The 26324-nt window shown below is 37.7% G+C and overlaps 1 protein-coding gene across 3 annotated transcripts in view; it reads left to right on the top strand.

The window, feature by feature from the left end:
* The first annotated feature begins 950 nt into the window (after window positions 1-950).
* The window catches only part of agla (amylo-alpha-1, 6-glucosidase, 4-alpha-glucanotransferase a), a 154382-nt gene continuing 129008 nt past the window's right edge, over window positions 951-26324 (top strand). For 2 of the 3 annotated variants that reach the window (XM_013132927.3, XM_013132926.3), the window contains exons 1-5: window positions 951-1070; window positions 1621-1775; window positions 16367-16577; window positions 16769-16938; window positions 17452-17655. In XM_013132927.3, the coding sequence (XP_012988381.2) occupies window positions 1691-1775; window positions 16367-16577; window positions 16769-16938; window positions 17452-17655 (670 nt within the window). In that variant the 5' untranslated portion in view covers window positions 951-1070; window positions 1621-1690. Of the gene's footprint in view, window positions 1071-1139; window positions 1271-1620; window positions 1776-16366; window positions 16578-16768; window positions 16939-17451; window positions 17656-26324 lie in introns of those variants that run through there. The other variant, XM_034291570.1, reaches the window with a different exon arrangement.

A 26324-nucleotide genomic window follows, 5' to 3' on the forward strand; every position in this document is an offset into this window, starting at 1 on the left:
GTATTCATGTCATCTGACAAATGTAACAAATGTGGAATTTGCCAAACATCATTGGATTTGAACCAGTGCTTTCATCAGATGACATAGTATACAATTTCTTTGACCACCAGTACAATCTTATTAAAGTGTTTTTGTTCTTTTCTAAATTTTGCTTACCATACAGCTCAGTATTTCAAGTATTTATTAAATAATAATTTCTTATTCATCTTTGTCTATAATGAGCAAACATCTTGAAGCCACCGTATGCAATCATAATGATCTGATTAACGGCTTACCCTGTAGCGCATACCGCCAACCTTTGTTAATAGAAATATTTTACAGAAATTAATGCACAAAATAAGCATACAATCATAATAGTACTATACACTATACTGTAATTAGAATGTGAATATATCAATTTGATCAATAAAATCAGGTTTTGCCTGTATATAATTATGTATTGGTTTTGTTACTGAAATCTATAAAGTCTCCTTTCTGAAGTGATGAGTAGGCCTATATGAGTACAAAGGTGGAATATTAAAATAACAGGATGTTAGTGTTTTATTATATTGCTTATGTGGGGTTAGGAAAATCATTGCTGGCAGGCGGATGAAATTAAAACCAAACTGCAAAAAACTGTACATATTTATCACATGAATCATTTGAAAATACAGGACTATTTTCTGTTTTGGACTCCATGGAGGTATGTACTGCAGTCATGTAGGCGACATAATGCTACGTAACACTACAGCTTCATGTAGAAGCAGCGCAAGTCCTGTACCGTTATATCTTGTATTATTATTATTTAATTATTTCCATTGCTACATTTGGTTATTTTGTAGAATTTTCCTCTGTGATAATGACAGACTGTGTTGACAAAAAGATAACATTCACATTGCAACTTTCAATAATATATATTTCTTATAATCGTGTATGTACGGTAGCTGGGACAAAGGTTGATGGGACATTGACACGCCCACCTCAGCTTGCAAGCCTTTTCTGACGCTGGAAAAATTAAACCGATTGTATTAATAAAGCCGGTTCAAGCTTCTCTTCATGATCCTGTGAATAGTTGAAGTTGGATGTAGCAGGTGCATAACTTTTGCTATTCGATAGTTTTTAAGCGAAGAACATATTCTTATATTACATTTTGCGTGCAGTTTACGCATCTTGCAAATTAAGATTTTGTGGTTGCCTGCCTTCCTTTCAAACTGAGACTGCACTGCTCGAGTGTTTAAAATAGCTCCATTGGCCTTTAAACTGACTGAATTCCAGACCTTAACCAGAATTAGTGAGTTAAATATGGATTCTTGCGTTGTGGGCTCCTTGCAGTAACACTGAGTTGAACGTGTTCTTCCGAATAAATTGGAGCTAATTTAAATTGGGCCTGTCTTTTTGTTTTGAATTTGCTTGGCGATAACGATGGGTCAGGCAGCCTTCCATTTGCATCAACTGGATTTAAAGGAACTTTACCTTTGTAGTGACTAATAAACCAGTTGATCTCTAAGAGCTGGATCCGCTAGTCGACATTTTAGTTTCAAAATGTCGGATACTTAGCCTAATGTAATAGTCTGCTTCTAAAATGTAAATATTCCTGGATGTTGATGATGGTGACATTACTCTTTTTTTTTTTTTCACAAGGGGTTCGAGCAAAAAAATCAAAGCATCATTCCCTGTACAGTAAAGGGCAACCTATATAGGGAAAGTCAAAATGTCCCTCGAAGCGATACAAGTCAGAGTCCTTGTCCTCAACGATATGGAACAGCTTGGAAGGACACTCTTCCGCTTGGACCAAGGTACCCGGACACATTACTTTCCGTTTGGGCTTGTACCATTACATTTTAGATTGTATTTTTATGTTCGTTTAGTTACTTATAGAAGTCTTTGTTTGCTATTTATGTTGCTTCTACATGTAGTTCGAGATATATGTGTGCTCCATAGGACAAACTCATGTCATATTCATTAAGTATTTGTTGATTTGTTTTTGTTGTGAGTTGAGTGTTTTCTTACAGTTTATTATTAGACCAAACTATTTGATGTTTCTGACACTGGTTTCACACCAGAAGGTTTTTTAGATAAATAAAAGCAACATAAAAAGAGTTAATTTTAAAAAAAATCTGAAATCTAATTGAGTTTTTTAGAGGAGTCATTCGCACAATTGACTTCACTACTAGCATTAACACAAGCAAAAATTTCCAGAAGAGACCTGCAGTTAATATTTTTATCTAATATTTCAACAAAGTTGTTGTGAGTGCCTGAGATTCCCTATTTGAACTTTCTTGCAGGCTCATCTATCAGTTTGCATTTAAGTGATGTCTCCCCATACTCACTGTAGACACTAGTACTAGTCCTAACCCCCACCCTAAACCAACCTGGACTAGCTAATACTATTACAGTCTTGATTGTTAAGGGAAAAGGAGTATGAGACAGGTTGTTATTGTTGAAATTCAGTTTTGTTAGCAGCAGCATTCTAGACAGTGCCTGTTTTAAAAAATATCTATGACTGGAAGATAAAATTAAATCAACTCTGATTGTTGTCATTTAAAATCTATGACAAGTGAAAACAATGTTGGAACAAAACATGCATGGTTAACAATTTGCTCTGAATATTTTACAGAGCAAATCGCAGCTGTAAAATTTCATAACAGGTTGATATTTATCATTGTACCAGATTTTTCTTAACGATTCAAGGATTCATACAGAAAGAATGGGGTGTCAGCCGGTATAACTACATGCAGGTGAAGGGCCCCTGTGCAAGACGTTTGACTGGACACCTAGGTCAAAATGAGTTCAGCTAGTCTAGCCAAGGGCTCACAATGTTAATAACTGGTAGAATAGACAAGTTTGCAAAAACATTACAGAACTGTCTGCAAATATCTAGTGTGTCTGTCTTGCCAAATGGTGTCCCCCTGCCAGAAAGCATCCCCTTCTGCATCAAATAGGGTATTTAAAAAAGTTAAATAACCTATTTGAATAATTGAACACCCACCTGAGTTAATACACTGCTCAAAAAGATCAAGGGAACACTGATATCACACATCATGTCTCAATAAACAATATATTTAACTTCAAAATATTCACTGTTCTTGTAACTTGTGGAAAAGAAAATAATGTAACAATGGTCAATGGAAACAAAAACCACCAACTAAGTTGAGGGCTGGATTCAAACACCGAAAGTCAAAGTAAACTATTGAAATCACCGGCAGTTCCACCTTACGTGAATTTCGTCACCACAACTCATAATGTGATTCATGTCCAGATGCACTCCCGACAACATCTGGACATTTCGAAGTTTCCATTGTCTTCTTGGTAGCCTCTCTGATCAGTCTCCTCCTTCCCTGGTCATCCAGTTTGGAGGGACACCCTGATGTATACCAGGTCTTGGTGGCACCATATGCGTTCCACTTCTTAATAATGGTCCTATCTGTGTTCCGAGGGATATACTTCGACATTCAAAACTTCTTATATCTATCCCATGACTTGTCCCTTTACATAACTGAACTTTATCTCATAGATGTTTAGTTTTTTTGTCTTTGCTTTGAGTTGCAGTACTATGTAATTGGTCAGAATGACTTTATGTTATTTGGTGCATTTGATGACTAAAATACTTTGACTTTGAGAATAAAATTAAAAAACGTAAGAAATCTGTAGTAAGCCTTGGTCACCCAAGATTTCAAGTATACTGAATGCATCAATTGTTTGTATTTATCGCTCAAAACATATTTTTGGTTATTTTCTTTGACTGTGATACCTGGTATTGTGAGAATATTATTTATTTTTTTTCAGCATTAGAACAGTCAATCCTTTCAGAACCCCAGTATCCACATGAGCTCCAACCTATGGTCAATGGCTTATCCATAGAGCCTATGACAGTCACATGGGCATCTCCTAGCAGTAGGTATGGACAAGATGTATGGACAGGATGTGTGGGGCCCATCAGTAACAGGCAACACGTCCTATCTATGGGCCTTTGTTCATCTGCGTTAAGTTTCTCATGGCCATTTCCTATCAGTGGTTAGAGAAGTAGACTTGTGAAATATAGGTCCCAAGTTCGTATCTCCTCACAGGTGAAGCGAAGTACGCGTTATGATTTATTATATTGCGACTGTTTCTGCTGGATTTTCGAAGTATGAGTACGTGCATGTGTTTTGGGTCAGGATAGACAAACACATTTGCTGGCTACAACATACAGTAGTTCGGTAAAGTAAGCTTTAACTGTATACGGTTATATTGTGACCGTTTCTGGCGTGGAAAAGTTAATCTTCAGTCTCACTAGCAATTGCTCAATTCTTATGATTATTCCTAGGAAGTTAGTAGATACTAGTAAGCCTATTACTTGCTAATAAGCTGTTAAAACGGCCAGTGGCAAAAGCAATACAGTTCATAGACACTATGGTGGAGGTAAAATTAATAAGAAACGTTAGTAAACTTAATAAGAAACTTTAGCCAGTTTAACACAATCCTCAATGGAGTCTAGCAACTGCTGAAATGTTTAATGCCATGGTGAAGTGCTTTAAGACAGTGCCTCTCATGTGGCTTTCAAATCTATTGAGAGCAACAACATTTATTCATTATTTCTGGTAGATTCCACTATTCTCTGGTCTTTTCAATTGATGAAAAATGTAGTTATCGTCACCTTTATTGATAGTTATTTTGTAAATGTCATTCACGAAAGGAAAAAAAAAAGGTTGTTTTGCCATTCACAATGTCAATGTCATTCACAAATGGTCAAGTAACTGTTAAAACGGCCAGTGGCAAAAGAGGATTTGTTCAGAATAGACACAAGGCTATACTGACATATGGCAAATGTACAGCTCCGTGGTGTAGTGGTTAACGACAGTGACCCCACCAACAGAAAATAAACTGATTAACCCCACGTTAGCTAAGTGCATTGAGTCCCTTTCAGACGGTTGACACCAACACAATTATCTTGCCATCTAAGGAACACTGTATACATTGGATTCTCTCACTGACTCAAATTCAAACAGCTGCAAACACTGGTTGGTATTACTGTAGCTAGCTAGCAAAAGTCAGCTAACCGCTAGCTAACAAAGTCTGACCTTTAATTCAATGCAGTGAAAATCAAGATTGGTGATGGTTATAAATGTCTTATGGTTTGATCGGTAGAAGTAATGTCTAACATACACATCCAGTCTTAGAGTTATTCTTCTTATCACCTTTCTTTATCTTTGGTTGATAACCAAACATAGTGCCCACAAACTGGTAACGTAACTTCAATTATTTTTTTTCAATTTCAATTATTTTGACCGGTTGTCAGTTCTCAGGATATGGTAAGATGTTCTAGTCGCTAATATCATACATTTTTGTGTCCGTCATAGTGGTGGCTGCCTGTTGGTACGTAAGTAACCCTTCTTTCCCGTTATTAATAGTGTAGATCTTCAAACAATTGCCATGAGGAAATAAAGTTATAAACACTGTTTGAACTGAATGTGAGTAATTAAAAGCGAGGTCTGACCAGGATTGTTGCGTCACTCGTACCTAGACGTTCTAATGGTGAGTTCTAACAATACGTACTATTCACACCGGTGTGATCATACGCTTCAGGGGCCACTCTAGCCTGATCACACTGGTGTGATCATACGCGTCAAGGGGATAATTCCCGTTAGTAATTGTTGTGTAATACATTTGTTGAATTACATAAAGTAAAAATTCTTATGCCCAGTTTCCCAAAGCACTCAGGTGATAGTAAGATGCTCATAAATGACTGGTTATTTTATCAGTGCGTTTCCAGAAAGCATTGTTACTTAATTGGCATGTAACATCGCTCGTTAATTAAGAAGTGCTCTGGACCACTTGTTACTCCATCGTAACAGGCGTTTTACAGTTTTTTCTACCTCGTCAAGAAGAACATTTGATTTCTTCAGCTCTGAATGCTTGTTTTCTCTTTTGTTCCATTTTTATTTCAAACAATTGAAATAAATTGTAGATTTTTCCAACTATATTTTATATTCCCAGTTAACTAATCGTGTTGATTGCTGTAACACACACTCACCTAAAGGATTATTAGGAACACCTGTTCAATTTCTCATGAATGCAATTATCTAATCAACCAATCACATGGCAGTTGCTTCAATGCATTTAGGGGTGTGGTCCTGGTCAAGACAATCTCCTGAACTCCAAACTGAATGTCAGAATGGGAAAGAAATGTGATTTAAGCAATTTAGAGCGTTGCATGGTTGTTGGTGCCAGACAGGCCGGTCTGAGTATTTCACAATCTGCTCAGTTACTGGGATTTTCACGCACAACCATTTCTAGGGTTTACAAAGAATGGTGTGAAAAGGGAAAAACATCCAGTATGATAGGATAACCACTCGTTACAACCGTGGTATGCAGCAAAGCATTTGTGAAGCCACAACACGCACAGCCTTGAGGCGGATGGGCTACAACAGCAGAAGACCCCATCGGGTACCACTCATCTCCACAACAAATAGGAAAAAGAGCCTACAATTTGCATGAGCTCACCAAAATTGGACAGTTGAAGACTGGAAGAATGTTGCCTGGTCTGATGAGTCTCGATTTCTGTTGAGACATTCAGATGGTAGAGTCAGAATTTGTCGTAAACAGAATGAGAACATGGATCCATCATGCCTTGATACCACTGTGCAGGCTGGTGGTGGTGGTGTAATGGTGTGGGGGATGTTTTCTTGGCACACTTTAGGCCCCTTAGTGCCAATTGGGCATCGTTTAAATGCCACAGCCTACCTGAGCATTGTTTCTGACCATGTCCATCCCTTTATGACCACCATGTACCCGTCCTCTGATGGCTACTTCCAGCAGGATAATGCACCATGTCACAAAGCTCGAATCATTTCAAATTGGTTTCTTGAACATGAAAATGAGTTCACTGTACTGAAATGGCCCCCACAGTCACCAGATCTCAACCCAATAGAGCATCTTTGGGATGTGGTGGAACGGGAGCTTCGTGCCCTGGATGTGCATGCCACAAATCTCCATCAACTGCAAGATGCTATCCTATCAATATGGGCCAACATTTCTAAAGAATGCTTTCAGCACCTTGTTGAATCAATGCCATGTAGAATTAAGGCAGTTCTGAAGGCGAAAGGGGGTCAAACACAGTATTAGTATGGTGTTCCTAATAATCCTTTAGGTGAATGAATATTCTATATAGCTATCGAAGGAACTGATATTTGATGTCATGTGATCTATTTCCAGAGATAAGATTTTGATTGGCTAAAGTCCACCCCTTTGGTTAGATATGTCTCATCCACCCTACATTTTACTACTTTCGAGTTAATGTAGGGTGGATGATATTATATGCTTCTGATAAGTAATCAAGCTCTATCGAAATACAGTAGCCTATATATATAAAAAAAAAATGAATGGCCTAATGCCATTCCAAACCCCAAAACATGGCCTGATTCCTTTCCAAACGGCCCAGAACGTAGCACTTACGTCTGTCATAATGTAGGTCCATCTTAAAGCTACGTGCATCGTTAAACCGCAGTAAGTGCCATGTTATCGGGAAGCCAGACCCTATTCAGATGATAAGCCATGTTTGATAAACAAGAAATCATGCAAGCCTAGTTTAGCCGGCCCGCAATAAAAATGGTCGCCCACACGGAAGGCTCTGTTGTTAACCACTACACCACAGAGCTGTACATTTGCCATATGTCAGTATAGCCTCTTGTCTCTATCCTGAACAAATCCTCTTTTGCCACTGGCCATTTTAATTGTTAATTGGCCATTCGTGAATGACAATTGATATTGATTGCTGATGGCCGTTTTAACGGCGTATTAGCCGGTAATAAGCTTAACCGGTATCTACTAACTTACTGGAATAGTCATAAGAATTGAGCAATTGCTAGCGAGTTTGCCAAAGCTATTTCATTTCATGGTATAAGAACATATTTTTATCTTAATAACAATAACTAACTTTTTCATCAAGTAAAAAGACAAGAGAATCGTGGAATCTACCAGAAATAATTAATAAATGTTTTTGCTCTGAACTTAGGTCTTCCACATGAGAGGCAATTCTTATTAAGTTTACCTCCACCATAGCATCTATGAACTGTATTGCTTTTGCCACTGACCATTTTAACAGCTTATTAGCCAGTAATAGGCTTACCTGTATCTACTTACTTCCTAGGAATAATCATAAGAATTGAGCAATTGCTAGTGAGACTGAAGATGAACTTTTCCATGCCAGAAACCGTTGCAATACAACCATATACAGTTGAAGTTAAGGCGTACTATAACGTAACTAATGTGTGTTGTATCCAGCAAATGTGTTTGTCTATCCTGACCCAAAACTCATGCATGGGTGCGTACTTCGAAAATTCAATTATTTTCTGATAAAATGCTACAGTCATCTTGCCATACATTTTCACAAGATTCCCCGTGCATTTAGAGTTCACACACCCCCAAAACATCAGTGAGCCACCATCATGCTTCACAGTAGGGATGGTATTTTGTTCTCTATAGGCCTTTTTTACCCCTCTCCAAACACAGCACTTATAGTTACGTAAAGCTCTGTTTTGGTCTTGTCACTCCAAATTACAGTGTGCCAGAAGCTGTGAGGCGTGTCAAGATGTTGTCGGGCATATTGTAACCAGGCTTTTTTGTGGCAAAGTAAAAGCTTCTTTCTGGCTACTTCACCATGCAGTGTCGTCTTATTGTGCTGCTTGAAACCACCTTTTTGTTCTTTTTCCAGAGCTGCCTGTATTTCTCCCAAGGTTACCTGTGGGTTTTTCTTTGTGTCCCTAACAATTCTTCTTGCAGTTTTGGCTGAAATCTTTCTTGGTTTTCCTGATCTTGGCTTGGTATCAAGCCTTTCTGATCTTGGCTTGAGATCCCCAAATTTTCCACTTCTTATTAAGTGATAAGTGAAAAGTACGGAGTGGCATTTCCAAGCCTTTGGATATCTTTTCATATTCTTTGACATCTTTATAAAGTTCCATTACCTTGTTATGCAGGTCTTTTGACGGTTATTTTTTGCTCCCCATAGCTCAGTATCTAGCCTGCTCAGTGCATCCATCTGAGCCAATAAACTCATTGACTATTCATACACCAACACTGCAATTTAAAAAGCCACAGGTGTGGGAAATTCCCCGTTAATTGCCATTTTCTCTGGTGTGTGTGTGTCTCACCTTGTGTGTCTGTAACAAGGCCAAACATTCAAGGGTATATCAACTTATGATTAGGGCTATTTGGGTGATATCTGTTATCATTATGATCCCTATCCCTAAATAGAAGACAGTTTTTTTGCATGATACGTCATGTTTTCAAAATCAATGCCAAAATGTCACTATTTCTGCCAAGGTATGCAAACTTATGAACACAAATGTATGTCTCATTATTATTATAATTTTTATTTGGCCCGATACTCCTTCTACATTGTTTGAGCTAGAAGCTCCATTCATACTTTAAAACGACTGGTCCAGATTAGATTGCTTGTGTACATTAAACTTTCTGTTATCTTTTGTAATTTTTTTATATTTAACTTTAATTAAAAAAAATTTACTCCATTGACCTGAAGGGGATTTCTTCGGATTTCTGAAGGTTCCATTGTTTACACTCGAATTACTTTTTTAGAAAAGTCACATTTGTTGCAAACCACCTACTTTTATACCTTTCTGAACTACTCAGAGAAAAACTTAAAAGATTGTGAGCGTCTTCACATTCTCTGCTATTGTTTTCAGAAATAATTACAAAAGCATTATTCAGAAGGAAACTTAGTGATTTAAGTAACAAATGTAACAATATATCACACATTTTTAAAATATCTGTAGTTTGGACCACTTTACAAATGACACAAAGTTGGAGTGTTTTCATATCTTCATCTACTTCTCAACTATTTGAACCAAACTGGAGCTACTTTAACCGGTATTACCCTGACAACAGGATTTTTTCCCCCTACTTTTCCAAAATGGCTCCATTGGAAAGTACTTTCTGAACCAAGATACACCAGCGTGGATTTACCTAAATGTACCTCTACTTTTCACCTATAAGAATCAGAAATAATTATGAAACTGGAGATTTTGCAACCACAATAACCATAGCATCTCAATTTTTTGCAAGATCTCCAAAACTACTGTGGTTTAACTCCATCAAGATAGTGAAAATGTACAGTTATTTTATTTACTCCTCTACTTCAACCAGAGTAACCGTAACAACAGGGTTTTTTCCCTACTTTTCTAAAACAGTTTCAATGGAAATTACTCTCTGTACCAGATACACAAACATAACCTTTGCCTAAATGTACATCTGCTTTTCACCTACAACAATCACAAGAAAATATTGCAATATCTATTAGCAAACTAGAGATATTGCAACTGCAGTTACCATAAACACATTTTTTTCACAATATTTCCCAAACAGATGCCGTTAATAAAAGATCTCTTGCCAAACTCGAGATATTGCAACCCATTTTTTTGCAATATTTTCCAGACAGCTGCCGTTTAACCCACTTTCCCAGCAAGATAGACAAACAGTTTAAGTACTTTGTATTTTCCTTTTACTTCTCTGCTATTTAAATAAGAAACAATTACAAAAATATCTCTGTAACACTCTTTGAAGTGGTGTGCATAAGTGACATGACATTGTCATGATACTGTCATAGCCATGACATGACACATGGATGAATCTTTATGAATGTTGTCAGTTGACATTGTTTGTGATGTCTTTGTTATGACAACTTGTCACTAACTGAGTCAAAACAACCTGTTATGACAACTTGACATTAACTAAGACAAAATATCCTGTCAATGTCTTTGTGACAACTTGACATTAACCACGACAACATTAGATTAGATTAAACTTTATTGTAATTGAACAAGTATAGTACAATGAAATTGAAGGAGTAGAGTAGCATGTGCAACTGAAATGCAGGGATAGTGGCAATGAGGTTCCCGAGGTAGACGCATACCTGTAACAACTGAAATCTTCAGACTTTGCAAGGCTGTGTCTGAGCCCAGTAGTACAAACGGTGGATATGGTTAGTGATGGGTCACCTAGTTCAGCAGGGTTACAGCAGATGGAAAGTAAGTGTTCCTGAGCCTGCTGGTGCGGGAGTTAAGAGACCTGTACCACCTGCCTGATGGAAGGAGGACAAACAGCTTGTGGCATGGATGTGAAGGGTCTCAGATGATGCCGCACACCTTGTGCAGACACCGTTTGTGCTAGAGTTTTGCAATGGCCGAGAGCTGGGTACCAGTGGTGTGCTGGGTTATTTCCACCACCCGTTGCAGTGCCTTCCAGTTGGCTAGGGAGCGACCGCCAAACCATGCTGTGGCGCAGTTAGTCATAAACATAACCTGTCATAAACATGTCATAGCAGGCGTGATTATCAAACTTGAAGAAACAATTTAGTTTTATGTGTTAGCATTAAATACAACTGTCATATGTTTTTGGTTTTGACATTGGTTGTCATGAGACCCTTATAATAGTGTCATGAATACAGTGGGCCAATTTGGTCAAAGATGTCATGTATTTTAACACTGTCAAATGCTTTCATAACAGTGTCATGAATGTTTTTCTTGACCTCAAGTACAGTGGTACAATTTAGATATAAAGATGTCATTAAGTTTGTCAAATACTGTCATAAATATGTAATTGAATCTGTCAACTGCTTTTAAATACCTTAACAAAAGCAATAAATGTTCTTTATTGTTTTTGCACAACAAATGTTTCCAAAAAATAATAAAAAAAAATCCATAATCCTACTTTGGTAACACTTTCCGATAAGGGTACATGAACAACCATTAACAAATGCAGAAGTTACCTTGAATGAATAATGATGAACAAGAAATGAACGAATGGTTAACAATTACAGCCCTTACTTTATTAATTGTTTACAAATGCATTGAGTGTAGTGTCATTTGTTCACGTTGACACAGGACACAAGCTCATGTTGTTTTTTGCAAGAACACACAGTTTGTACTGTAATTTGTTAAGGTTGATACAGGACATCCATTCATTTACAGTACCTAATATTTGCAATGAACAAGAGCCTAAGTAATATAAACTATTTGTAATATAATCACATTAAAAGCATTATTTATAAAGTAGGCTAGATAGTGATAGTTTAACAAATTACATTCATGTTAACATAAATAGAACATGACTGAGCAAGTTAGCAAAGTGCTACCCAGAACTGACAAACACTTGACTGGAGCTAACATACAACTAACAGGAGCCAGCTAATAACCAGCCGAGGCCAGCTAATAACAAGAACTAGCTAATCGCTAACCCTTACAGTGCAATGATTGCAAAGTTCCTACACAATACAGTTACAAAATTCAATTCTATTAGTCCTAGGGATATTGTCAGGAGTGTTCTTTTCGAACAAAACAATTCAGTACAGTACAGTAACCAATTTAGATTTTTTCTAAGGAATGCAGCACCGTCATGGCATTTTACATAGACATGGGTCTCTGTCATAGTCATAACATTACCATGCTTTTCTTACCCTCTACATACACTTATCAAACTTTATCTAATGGAAAGTTATCAAACTTTATCTAAATGTCCAGTGTACTTTTGTACCTTACCGGCCTAGAATACAGGATAAATTATGAGAAAGACGTGGCATTTCCTTGAAGTTACGAGAACGCGCAGGTGTTTGGATCGTTAACAGTCCCAATGCAACACGACCACGTCAAACTGCCCCCTATAGGCCAAATGTAGTAAGTGTCCTTCAATATAAGTGTCCTTGAAAATTCTACATCAACCCCAAATGCGAGCATACATTTTATTTGCATCACACCTATTTGAAAACGCAAGTAGCCAGTCAACCTTATTAATAATGGTTACAGCACTGTAAACATATTAACAAATTGGATTATGTATATTGTCTCTTGAATAATGTCTATTACTTAGCCTATTGTTCATGCAAACCACTAGTTACATGAATGGATGTCCTGCATCAACATTAACAAAATTACAGTACAAAATATGTTCCTGCAAAAAACTTTGATATTAACTTGACTTGTTTGTGCTACTCCATTTTGAGATGAATATTCAGTGACTCACGAATGCAATTACCTCTATGACTCCATATTTTGTATTTCTGCCATGCATGCTCAATATGCTGAGTATGAGCACCAGTCTCAGGATCAGCAAAGTTCCTTTTATGGCAGACAGAATACTTGCTAAATAGTTTCTTCAAGTTTGATAAATAATCCCATGTTTATGACCGGTTATGTTGTCTTGGTTACTGTCATGTTGTCATAAAAAAGACACTGACAGGTTATGTTGTCTCAGTTAATGTCAAGTTGTCATAACAAAGACATTGAAAGAATATTTTGTCTTGGTTAATGTCAAGTTGTCATAACAAAGACATCCCAAACAATGTCAACCTTGCATAAAAAATTATATAATCAACCGAATGTCACCTAATGACCACATTCATAAGCATTCAAAATTATTCCTTCATGTGTCATGTTATGACAGTATCATGTCACTCTTATGCTCACCCCTTCAAATAAAGTGTTACCAATATCTCTTACCAAACTAGTGGCACTGCAACCGTAGTGACCATAGCAACAGGTTTTTTTAGCAATATTAAGTTAACAGCTGCTGTTTAAAAAACTCTGGTACTTTCCCTGCCAGAGTTTTTCAAATATTCCACAGCTATTTAAATCAGTAAAAAATATGCAGATATTTTTTACCAAACATGAGATACTGCAACCGGAGTAACCAGGTCTTGACATTGGCGCCCACCCGCCAAATGCAGGTAGTATTTGGCTGTGGCGTGTAACACAGTCACTCTTACTAGCCACTTTGGCGGGTGGCTAGTAAGATATATCTATACACAGGGTTTTTCCTGAATTCAATGCTCAAAGGCAACAGCCTGCCCAAAAATCTTGCACCGCCTCTGTCTGTAGGCATGGTAAAACATGATTTTGCGCTCAAATACAAAATACCTGCAAAACACTGCAGCTAAAATTATGGTAGGAGGAAAATGTTTTCCACATTAAGTGATGCCAGGTGGGGTATGTTTCCTACACAATTGGGGTATTTTCCATTGGCTTGGGCATTTTTTCTGCAGCAGAATACAGTTAATGGTCAATGAAATCTGCCAACCTTGCATGCAGGACCAAATGGTCCAGACATTGCGGAAATTAGTGAAGTCGGAAAACAGGTGGCTCCTAGTTTTCTTTTACACCCAAGTATGTCAAAATATTCCATTAAAACTTAACCTCAAACTACATCTAATCCGCATAACTTTAAAAAAAAAACTTTTCAGGTGTCTTTTAGTAACCTAAAACTACAGATTTGTTTTTAAAGAGAGATTGCGAGACAAACGAAGATGACTGGTGAAAAGACCATCAGATTAGGGTATGTACTATCACCAAAAACATTAGGCTATATATGCAATATATAGAGTAATAAATAAATAGTCGAGGGAGATTAACGATATAGCAAGGATGAGGAAAAAACTTGACAAAGCTGTAATACATACAGCTGTTTTATTTTTTTTTAATGCACATCTATATTAACAAGATCATAGCATAACAAAAATACACAACAATAATATTGACTGAGATTAATTATAAAGCTGATGGGTGATTTCATATTTCTTTTTAAATAACATGTTAATAGTTCTAGGTTATGTTAAGAATAAATATATTGCTTGCATATTTTGGTTGATATTAGGGAGGACATTGTAGCGTGCATTAGCTGGTGAAGTGGACATGGACTACAGGTCAGATTTAACACTATAATAGTATTTTTCAAGTGTGTAGCCACATTATATAAAGTATTTCACAGAGAGGTGTCAGGCTAAGATGTAGCACAACTTAGTCAAATTTTATCAAATAAAATGTATTTCCCCCAAAACAAAATGGTGGCTAGTGAAAATACTGAGTGGCTAGTAACTTTGGGAAACCACTAGCCACAGTGGCTGGTGAGCAAAAAAGTTAATGTAAAGCACTGGGAGTAACCATAGAAATAGGATTATTTTAAACTTTTCAAAAACAGCTCCATTGTACTTTATGAACCTGATACGCAAACATGGATTTACGTAAGTATAGCTATACTTCTCAGATAATAGGCATACAAAACTGAATCTTCGATAAAATCAGAAGTGAAGATTTATATACAGATCATAGGGTGTGTTTTGTTTCACTCTTACAGCACAACAGTATCATGTAATAGGTTTGTTGAAATGTCCAGGATATAGTTTGCATTATGTTTCAGTAACAATTAACAAGAACATAGTTTATTTTGCAAATAATTATTTAGCTAATCCATTTGATGAATTAGACCTACATAAGAAGCTGAATCTTTGGTAAAATTAAAAACGGTAACGTGTTATATATATGTTGAGTTGTTGGTTAGCCTATATGGTTTGTGTTATCTTTCAATAATAGCCTAATTAATTTGTGGAAAGGTCAAGGAAATCGGTTGTATTTAATTTGTAAGTTCATTCAATTTCAACCAAGGCTCTGATCTTTCATCTGGGAGTATTGCCCATTCGTCCATTGATGTCATTCATTCATTGACGGCTGATAAGCACCTGGGTACCATTAGTGGCTGCCTGGGTACCAACACAATTTGGCATATGCTTTTGGCAGATTAAGTCGGAACTTGGAATTTGGTGTAATTTTCAAAATGGCAGTTTTATGTTTATTACAAACTCAAACGCCAATTGGCTTGGGCATTTGGCGGTACTGGTGTTAATATAGGACCTCACCTTCTTTAACTGAACTGCATTTGACCTCTGACGTGATCACATTGGCTACTTCAGAGTTATTTCCACTCCAAAGAGTTAGCATTATTATTATTATGAGTTTTTTATTGAAAATGTAATATTTTCTGTAATTACACACCAACAACACTTTGACTTGTAGAGATATCAAACCAGTTATTTAGTCAAGCAACTGTACAGGCATATAAACATGTGACAAGGCTACTGCAGCTGCTTCTGAAGTTATTAGGAGAGGCTTTTTCCAGATGTCAGTAATAACTGTTATTGAGTCCTTAACCATTTATAAACCATTACCTGAACAGTCTATAAGCTATTTATACACACTTTTCCCCTTTTATATAAAGGGTACTAGGAATTACTGTGGAGCAGGCAAATACTCTACTAGACATGCTCCACAAGTTCCTGACCTTAGTGTGGAGTTACAGTGTGAGCAAGGTTACATTGTTCAGGCATGGTTTTAAAAATAGGCCCTTGGTGGCAACAGCACAGTCAGATCCTATTGCTTTGATCAAAAGATGCCAAAATGTAACATCTATCATCAAATCACCACAGTTGGCAGTCAAATGCCCATCTAAATAGGATTATGGATCTAACTTGATTTTTTGAAGTGTTCACTTGATTTTTGATTATGACATGTATTTGTACATTTATAATTAAATTTGTGTGGACTTATCCTGTGTGTCTGTCTATCCTAAGGCTTTGAGCTCCAGTTCCGTCTGGGCCCTACTCTCCAGGGAAAAAATGTACGTGTGTACACCAACTACCCTGATGTGGGGGAACACTTTGACCGTCACACCTTCAAGGCCCTGGAATGGCATAACCCCACAGGAAGGGAGGATGACTCTGACAAGTTCTGCTCCCTAGACCTACAGATTGCTGGATCATACGAATACTACTTTGGTCATGGGTGAGACACCAAATGTCCCGCTGACAATGTGTTACAATCAGTTTATTAAGGTGTGCGTGTGCGTATGTATGTAATTTCAGGGAAGATATTTGTGTTTTAAAGAGCCTAACAAATGGGCTCGGCTATGCTCGGTTTTGACGTATATTGTAAAACAGTACATATGTTCTTAAATCCCTTTCTTTTACCCTCAGCCATGAGGAGAAGTCAGGTGGTGGCTATGTGGTGGTGGATCCTGTGCTTCGTTCTGGGGCTGACAATCACCACGTCCCTTTGGACTCTATTACCATCCAGACCTACCTTTCCAAGTGCCTCGGACACCTAGATGACTGGCCTGACAGGCTGAGGGTGGCTAAGGAGTCTGGTAAGCGAGCAGTGGATGGGGGTCTTTAGTCCAGTCTGCCATTCTGTGTTCTGTTGTTCTCCCTTGTCCTGAATGGCTGTAGTATGTGCAGTCTTTTGTTCCAATCAGAATAGTATCTGATTGAACTAATCAACTAGTCACTGTGGCTATGACAATGTAAGTGTCTTAATTGTGCTGGAGTTGGACTGATACTAATATAGCTTGTGACCCTCCAGAACCAAAAATAAAGAACACAGTCTTTGTCTATTGTATCACGAAGAAGTTTGAATCCCAAAGAAAGCAAATTGTACGTTAGATGATGTGTGTATTGCTAACCAGGCAATGGTCTTTTTCTCTGAACATTTAATCAGGAACCTGCTGAGCATCAAGTGTCTCAATAACAACAAGCCATTATATGTTAGTGTTAATCATTCTACGTTTTATTTCTGAAATATGACAAAATCTGCAGAAATCTTTTCCAGGACAAAAGTGTTATGGCCAAAAATGTAAGTATTTTTTATTTTTGTTTCCCAGGCTACAACATGATTCACTTCACCCCTCTGCAGACGCTTGGTAAATCTAGGTCCTGCTACTCTCTAGCTGACCAACTAAGCCTGAACCCAGAGTTTTCTCCACCGGGAAAGAACTATACTTGGACCGATGTGGGAGAGTTGGTGCAGAAACTTAACACAGACTGGAATGTAATCTGTATCACTGATGTGGTCTACAATCATACAGGTGTGTTTGTATTAGGGGAGGGGGTGAACATATCTGGGTGATATATATATTCTAGATTCTTTGAAGTAGCCACTCATTGCCTTGATGACCGCTTTGCACACACTTTGCTTTCTCTCACCCTGCTTCATGACATCACCTGAAAAGCTTTTCCATCAAGTGTTAAAGGGGTTCCCACATGCTGAGCACTTCTTGGCTGACTTTCCTTCAGTCCAACCCATCCCAAACCATCTAATAGGTAGCCTAAAATAAAACACTTTGGTGGATGTTAGGTTTTGTTCAGAATAGACAAACACCTTTGCTGGCTACATGATTCTCTCTTCTTTTCACTTGACAAATACTCCGTTATCGTTAGTGATGGCCATTCGAGTCTTCATTACCTTTCTTCTAGCAGCAGATATTATGCTAGCAGTGCTAACTCAGATTTTCTTTTTCAAAATAAAAGCCATCATTGAAATATATAAGATAATATAGTTAATCTAGTCTGTACATTTTGAGTTTAATGTCCGTTCCAATGTTATTCTTGTCTGTTCTTTTTCACAGACTAGATTAACTATATTGCCTTATACATTTCACTGATGGCTTTTATTGTGATAAAAAAAAAATCTGAGTACTGCCAGCATCATATCCTGCTACTTAAATAACGCTAATGAAGCCTTGAATGGCCATCACTAGTTATTGTCACCTATATTGATAGATACTGTATTTGTTTCATTCACGCATGGCTAATTAGCTGTTAAAATGGCTAGTGGCAAAAGAGCATTTGTTCAGGATAGACAAAAACCTTGTTGGCTAGCTACAGTAGTTATTGTATGGAGATAAACTTGTGATGGAGGTAAACTTAATAAGAAATGGTACTCAGTTTAACACAGTAGTTAATGGTGTCTAACATAATATTCAAAGTTGGCGTAATGTTAATGAGTGACAAAATTATATAACATTAAAATGTTCAGTTTGGTGGCGTAGTGGTTAACGACACTGCCTTTCAAGTGGGTGACCCGGGTTTGATTCTCGAGATGGCAGCCATAATCAACCATTTCTATTGCGGGCCGGCTGAACTAGGCTTGCCTGGTTTCTTGTTTCACACTCTTTCTTAGTCAGATAGCCCTTTCACAAACTGGAGGTGTGTTTTAGGTCATTTTCCTGAAGAAAAACAATTGATAGTCCCACTAAGCGCTAACCAGATAGCATGGTGTATCGCTTGCTTAATGTGGTTGAGTATTTCATAAATTCTAAATAAATCACCTTCAAATCGCCGTCTCCCCAAACTAAACAAAGTGAGTCTAAACTAAACATGGTGAAGCTGAATTTAGCTGTTATTTTCTTTTTCTGTGTTTTATTAGTTGGATGGTGTCCCCATTGTTTTATTAAGGTGGTTAGAGTCCCCCTTGTTTTTTTAATTCTATTTTGTTTCACTTTTTTAAATTTTATTTGTAAAGCACACTGAATTGCTTCTATGTATGAATTGTGCTATGTAAATAAACATGCTTGCTTGCATGCTCACCTCTCCTCCTCCATGCTTCAAGGTAGGAACCACACATGTAGAGATTATCCCTTCACCCACTTTGCATCTAACAGAGAGGTTGAAACTAAATTATTTGGACCATAAAGGCCTGATTCATGCAGTCTTCAAACAGTTGATGTTTAGGTTTGTTTGTTACTTAAACTCTGTGAAGCATTTATTTGGGCTGAAATCTGGAGTGCAGTTAATTGCTGATCTCTGAGGCTGGTGACAGTAATTCATTTCTCCTCTGAATCAGATGTAAATCTGGGTCTTCCCTCCCTTTGGCGGTCCTCATGACAAACAGTTTCATCATAGCACTTGATAGTCTTCTGTATACTAATTCTATCAAAACACAACTGATTGGCTCCTATGCATTAAGAAGGATAGAAGTTACACACATTTACTCATAACTAGGCATACCTGTTTATTGACATGCATTCCATGCAGATGTTTGAGAATGAAAATGGCGTACAAAGCTATCATCAAGGCAAAGGATGGTTACTGTGAGGAATCTACAATATTAAATGTATTTTAATCTGTTAAACCCTTTTTTGGCTTACTACAGCTGTGCTCAAAAGATTACATACCCTTGGAGAATTGGTAATATACAGGTGCTGGTCATAAAATTAGAATATCATCAAAAAGTTGATTTATTTCAGTAATTCCATTCAAAAAGTGAAACTTGTATATTATATTCATTCATTACACACAGACTGATATATTTCAAATGTTTATTTCTTTTAATTGTGATGATTATAACTGACAACTAATGAAAATCCCAAATTCAGTATCTATGAAAATTTGAATATTACTTAAGACCAATACAAAAAAAATATTTTTAGAAATGTTGGCCAACTGAAATTTATGAACATGAAAAGTATGAGCATGTACAGCACTCAATACTTAGTTGGGGCTCCTTTTGCCTGAATTACTGCAGCAATGCGGGGTGGCATGGAGTCGATCAGTCTGTGGCACTGCTCAGGTGTTACGAGAGCCCAGGTTGCTCTGATAGTGGCCTTCAGCTCTTCTGCATTGTTGGGTCTGGCGTATCGCATCTTCCTCTTCACAATACCCCATAGATTTTCTATAGGGTTAAGGTCAGGGGAGTTTGCTGGCCAATTAAGAACAGGGATACCATGGTCCTTAAACCAGGTACTGGTAGCTTTGGCACTGTGTGCAGGTGCCAAGTCCTGTTGGAAAATGAAATCTGCATCTCCATAAAGTTGGTCAGCAGCAGGAAGCATGAAGTGCTCTAAAACTTCCTGGTAGACGGCTGCGTTGACCTTGGACCTCAGAAAACACAGTGGACCAACGCCAGCAGATGACATTGCACCCCATACCATCACTGACTGTGTAAACTTTAAACTGGACTTCAAGCAGTTTGGATTCTGTGCCTCTCCTCTCTTCCTCCAGACTCTGGGACCTTGATTTCCAAAGGAAATGCTAAATTTACTTTCATCAGATAACATAATTCAGCAGCAGTCCAGTCCTTTTTGTCTTTAGCCCAGGCGAGACGCTTCTGACGCTGTGTCTTGTTCAAGAGTGGGTTGACACAAGGAATGCGACAGCTGAAATCCATGTCTTGCATACGTCTGTGCGTGGTGATTCTTGAAGCACTGACTCCAGCTGCAGTCCACTCATTGTGAATCTCCCCCCACATTTTGAACGGTTTTTGTTTCACAATTCTCTCCAGGGTTGCGGTTATCCCTATTGCTTGTTCACTTTTTTTCTACCACATCTTTTCCTTCCCTTCGCCTCTCTATTAATGTGCTTAGACACAGAGCTCTGTGAACAGCCAGTCTCTTTAGCTATGACCTTTTGTGTCTTGCCCTCCTTGTGCAAGGTGTCAATGGTCATCTTTTGGACAGTCTTCCCCATAATTGTTTTGCCTACAGAACTAGAATGAGAGACCATTTAAAGGCCTTTGAAGGTTTTTTGGGTTAATTAGCTGATTTGAGTGTGGCACCAGGTGTCTTCAATTTTGAACCTTTTCACAATATTCACATTTTCTGAGACATTGAATTTTGAGTTTTCATTAGTTGTCAGTTATAATCATAAAAATTAAAAGAAATAAACACTTGAAATATATCAGTCTGTGTGGAATGAATGTATAAATTAGGAAAGTTTCACTTTTTGAATGGAATTACTGAAATAAATGATATTCTAATTTTATGACCAGCACCTGTATGTCATTTTTTTTTAAAGAAAACATGAGTGAGCAGGCAAAACACGTCTTATTTCCTATGGGATTCACATTCAACTGTAGGTCATAACAGATTGACACAATCATAAAACAAAACATGGCAACAAAGGAAAAAAATGAACTGACCCCTGTACAAAAGTCTTTCATACCCTTAGTTCTTTTTACTGTGTATTGCCCCTTTTAGTATAATTGACAGCATGCATTCTTTTGTAATAGTTGTCCATGAGGCCCCGAATTCTTGCAGGTGGCATAGCTGCCCATTCGTCTTGGCAAAATGCCTCCAGGTCATGCAAAGTCTTTGATTGTCTTATTTGAACAGCACGTTTGCCACAGAGGGGATCGATGATAAGGTCAGGAGACTGTGATGGTCACTCCAGAACCTTTGCTGTAACCACTGGATTGTCAGCTTGGCGTTGTGCTTAGGGTCATTGTTGTGCTGGAAAGTCCAAGAGCATTCCATGCGCAGGTTTCCTACAGGAGAATGCAAATTGTCTGCCAGTATTTTCTGATTACATGCTACATTCATCTTGCCATATATTTTCACAAGATTCCCTGTGCCTTTTGAGCTCACACAGTGGGGATGGTATTCTGTTCACTGTTCACTTGTTGTACCCTCTCCAAACGTAGCGCTTCTGGTTGTGACCATAAAGCTCTATTTTGCTCTCGTCACTCTAAATTACAGTGTGCCAGATACTGTGAGGCATGTCAAGGTGTTGTCAGACATATTGTAACCAATTTCTTTTGCATTGTCAACATTATGTCAACGTCAACTTTATTTATAAAACACATTTAAAACAACTGTCGTTGGCCAAAGTGCTGTACAGGACAAAATATCAAAGTATACAATATATATGAAATGTACAGGTAAATAATTACGTAGATACACAGACAAAATAGAAGTACAGACATTTAATGTCAACTCGGCTAAGATTAAGAGCCAGAGTAAAACTGTGCGTCTTTGGCGATAACTTAAGTGTGTTTAGTCTGGGCATTTTGAATATGCAATGGTAGGCTATTCCAGAGGATGGGACCACCCACAACGAAAGCTCGATCCCCTCTAGTTTTTAGCCTGGCTTTTGAGACAACTAGAAGTAGTTGGTTAGCTGACCTCAGTGCTCGGGCTGGAGAATGACAATGTAAAAGTTCAGACAGTCAATCCATCTTAAACCTTAAAGACAATAATTAAAATCTTAAAATCAATCCTGAAATGAACAGGAAGCCAATGGAGGGAGGCCAAAATTTGTGTTATGTTCTCCCGTTTTCTTATACCGGTTAAAAGTCGAGCAGTGGCATTTTGTACTAACTGGAGCCGATTTAGGGTTTTCTGATCTACCCCTAGGTACAAGGGATTACAGTAATCCAGCCGAGTTTAGCACCAATTAGATTTTGATGTCCTTTAAACAGTCTAAAATAGGCTGTACAGAGTCTTTAGACGTTGTTGTTATCGGCATGTAAATTTGTACTTCGTCAGCAAAGCAATGAAAGGAGAAATTGTTTCTTAAATATGGACCCCAAGGGAAACATCTATATATATTTATATATATATATATAGTGAAAAAAGGATGTGGCCTAAAATGGAGCCTTGAGGGACCCCACAAGTGAGGGGTGCCGTGGTCAATGTAAATGTGGCTAGATGTCAGGTATGACTCGAACCATTTCAGGGCAGTTCCTTTGATGCCAATGGATTGTTCAAGGCGTTTGTTCAAAGAGAATCCTATGATTCACTGTGTCAAAGGCTGCAGAAAGGTCCAGAAGCACCAGAAAAGCAGGGCTCCTTGAGTCAACAGTTTTAAGGAGATCATTAAAAACTCTTTAGAGTGCCATTTCAGTGCTATTACATGGCTTGAAGCCAGACAAACTTTTCCTGGATATCGTGATTTTCTAAAAAACATTGTCAATTGGTTAAGAACTACTCTCTCTAGTACTTTACAGAAAAAAGGTAGCTTGGAGATGGGCCTAAAATTTGAAAGAACATTAGGATCCAGATTTATTTCTGCATTGGCGCAGTAAAGGCTTCTTTCTGGCAACTCAACCATGCAGATCATTTTTGTTAAAGTATCGTCTTATTGTGTTTCTTGAAACAACCACCCCGTCGTCTTCCAGAGCAGCCTGTATTTCTCCTGAGGTTACCTGTGTGTTCTTTGTATCTTGAACAATTCTTCTGGCAGTTTTTGCTAAAATGTTTCTTGGTCTACCTGACCTTGACTTGGTATCACGAGATCCCTGAATTTTCCACTGCTTAATAAGAGCTTGAACTATAATGAATTGCATTTGCAATGCTTTTGATATGTTTTTATATCCTTTTCCATCTTTATAAAGTTCCATTACCTTGTTACGCAGGTCTTTTGACAGTTCTTTTCTGCTCCCCATGGCTCAGTATCCAGCCTGCTCAGTGCATCCACATGAGAGCTAACAAACTCATTGTGTATATATAAACAGACAAAAATTGCAATTTAAAAAGCCACAGGTGTGGGAAATTCACCTTTTAATTGCCATTTTCACCTGTGTGTTTCACCTTGTGTGTTTGTAACAAGGCCAAACATTCAAGGGTATGTAAACTTCTGATATGGGCCATTTGGGAGATTTCTGTTATTATGATTTAAAAAGGAGCCAAACAACTATGTGATAATAAATGGCTTCATATGATCACTATCCTTAAATAACCTTTTTTTGCATGATCATATTTTCAAAATCAGTGCCAAAATTTCAACATTTCTTCCAGAGTATGCAAACTTATGAGCACAACGGAACTTGATTCCACTTTTATTTCATAGTTTTGATGTTTTCACTTTTAGTCTACAATGTGGAAAATAGTAAAAACAACAAAATACCCTTAAATAAGTAACTTTTGACTAGTACTGTATGTACATGGATGGGATGGGGGTTTACACGTTTGTGCATGTATGCATATCCTCAATGTTTAAGGGATAATGGCCACAGCTGCCCTGTAGGCTGCAGATTTTTTCATCACATTTAGTCATCAGTTTCTATGAGGCCATACCTGAAGAACCTCTTATAGTTAAAGGTCAACTGTGTCTTTAACCATTACACTATTTAAAGAGTTGGAATGCAACTTTTATCTCAGCCATTATATTTGCTGAAATAACGTGGACAATAGGACATTTATTAACAAAACTAAAGTTTACCCTTATAGAAAGATTACTATAGATGGCTAGCTAATAGCTGTAGAGTACCTATAATGGAAACAATGACTCCACTCATTCCATGGCTGGTTAGTTTCTTTAGAAAACAATAACGATATAAAAGGGCCACGCAATTCACTTATTCTTTTAAATATACAAGATTCATGGTATAAGAAAGGATATACTGTTGTGCGATGACTGAAAAGTACAGAGTGGATAAATATTTATTTGAGACAAAAATTGGAATTGTGGTGACCCACATAGAAGGCATTCATGAGCGAGACATTCACTGGAGAATTGTACCTTTAAGGAAAGGGAGGAAGTATATAAAAGTTCCGGTTGAGCGCTGTTGTTATATTCCGGTGTGCTGTACAGTGGACAAGGATTGTGATATTGAAGTGGAGAGTAAAGTTGACTCGACACATCTCTGTCTCTGTCTCAATTTATTGCACTCCACAGAATGTCTGAGCAGGGAATTGAACCGGGGTCAAAAGCAGCCATGTGCAGCACTAATTGAAGTTTCTGTATTGATTTATCAGGTTAACTGGAAAGAAGAACATTGCAGTAACCTAATTTAGAAGTAACAAAAGCATGGATTTGTTTTTCTTCGTCAGTTTTTGATAAAAGTTTCAGATTTTTGCATTGTTTTGAAGATGAAAATAAGCAACTCTTGAGATATATTTTATATGTTAATTTAAAAGAGAGGTCAGGGTCAAGGGTAATGCAGAGGTTTCTTACAGTCTTTTGGGATGTGACATGCAGCCATCGTGGTTCACAGTGAGATCTGCCCAACAAAGCTCTTTGCTTCTTGGGTCCTAAAATGAACATTTCTGATTTTCTTGAGTTTAAAAGCAAGAGGTTCTCTGTCATCCACTTCCTAATATCTGAAACGCACGCGTCCAAAGTAGCTAATTGACATTGTAATTCCAGATTACATCACCCAGAGGCAGCATATATAGTGAGAACAATAAAGGCCCAAAACCGAGCCTTGAGGAACACCAAAACATACCTTTGATTTGTCAGAGGATATGCCATCCACACATACAAACCGATATCTTTCAGATAAATATGATTTAAACCAGGCTAGAACATGTCCACGTAGCCCAATATAGGAGAGAAGGGAGTGATCAATAGTGTCAAAAGCAGCACTAAGATCAAGAAGCAACAGGACGGATGCGGAACCTTTGTCTGAGGCCATTAGAAGGTCAATTGTTACCTTCACAAGTGAAGTCTCAGTACTATGATGGGGTCTGAAACCAAACTGGAGCATTTCATAAATGTTATTTGTCTTCAGGAAGGCATTCAGTTGCTGGGAAACACATTTTTCTAAGAAATTTGAGAGGAACGGGTTTGATATTGGCCTATAATTGTTTGATATGTCTGGATCCAGATTAGAGTTTTATAGAAGAGGCAATTTATTTTGTTCAACATTGGCTGACCTAGCACCGGAAATAGCTCATTAAGTAATTTTATTGGAATCGGGTCTAGCTGACAATTTGTGGGTTTAGAACTCACAAATTTAGGGAATGTGTCGAGCAATACAGGATCAAAAAAATCAAATGTCCCCATTGACACCTGGTCAGGGAGGTTCAGGACATTCTCAGGACATTCTCAGGACAACTGAGATTTTGGGGACTATAACTATTTAAGGAGGAGTCAGTTATTTGTTTTCTAATCATGATGATCTTTTCATCAAAGTTGTTCATGTATTCATTACAGCTAAAGTGAAGACCCACTTGTTGATCGTTGCTTTTTTGTTAACTTTGCAACTCTATCGAAGAGACATTTTGGATTGTTTTTGTTCACCTCAATCAGGTTGGAG

Source organism: Esox lucius, chromosome 3, assembly GCF_011004845.1.
Source record: "Esox lucius isolate fEsoLuc1 chromosome 3, fEsoLuc1.pri, whole genome shotgun sequence".
Taxonomy (NCBI): domain Eukaryota; kingdom Metazoa; phylum Chordata; class Actinopteri; order Esociformes; family Esocidae; genus Esox; species Esox lucius.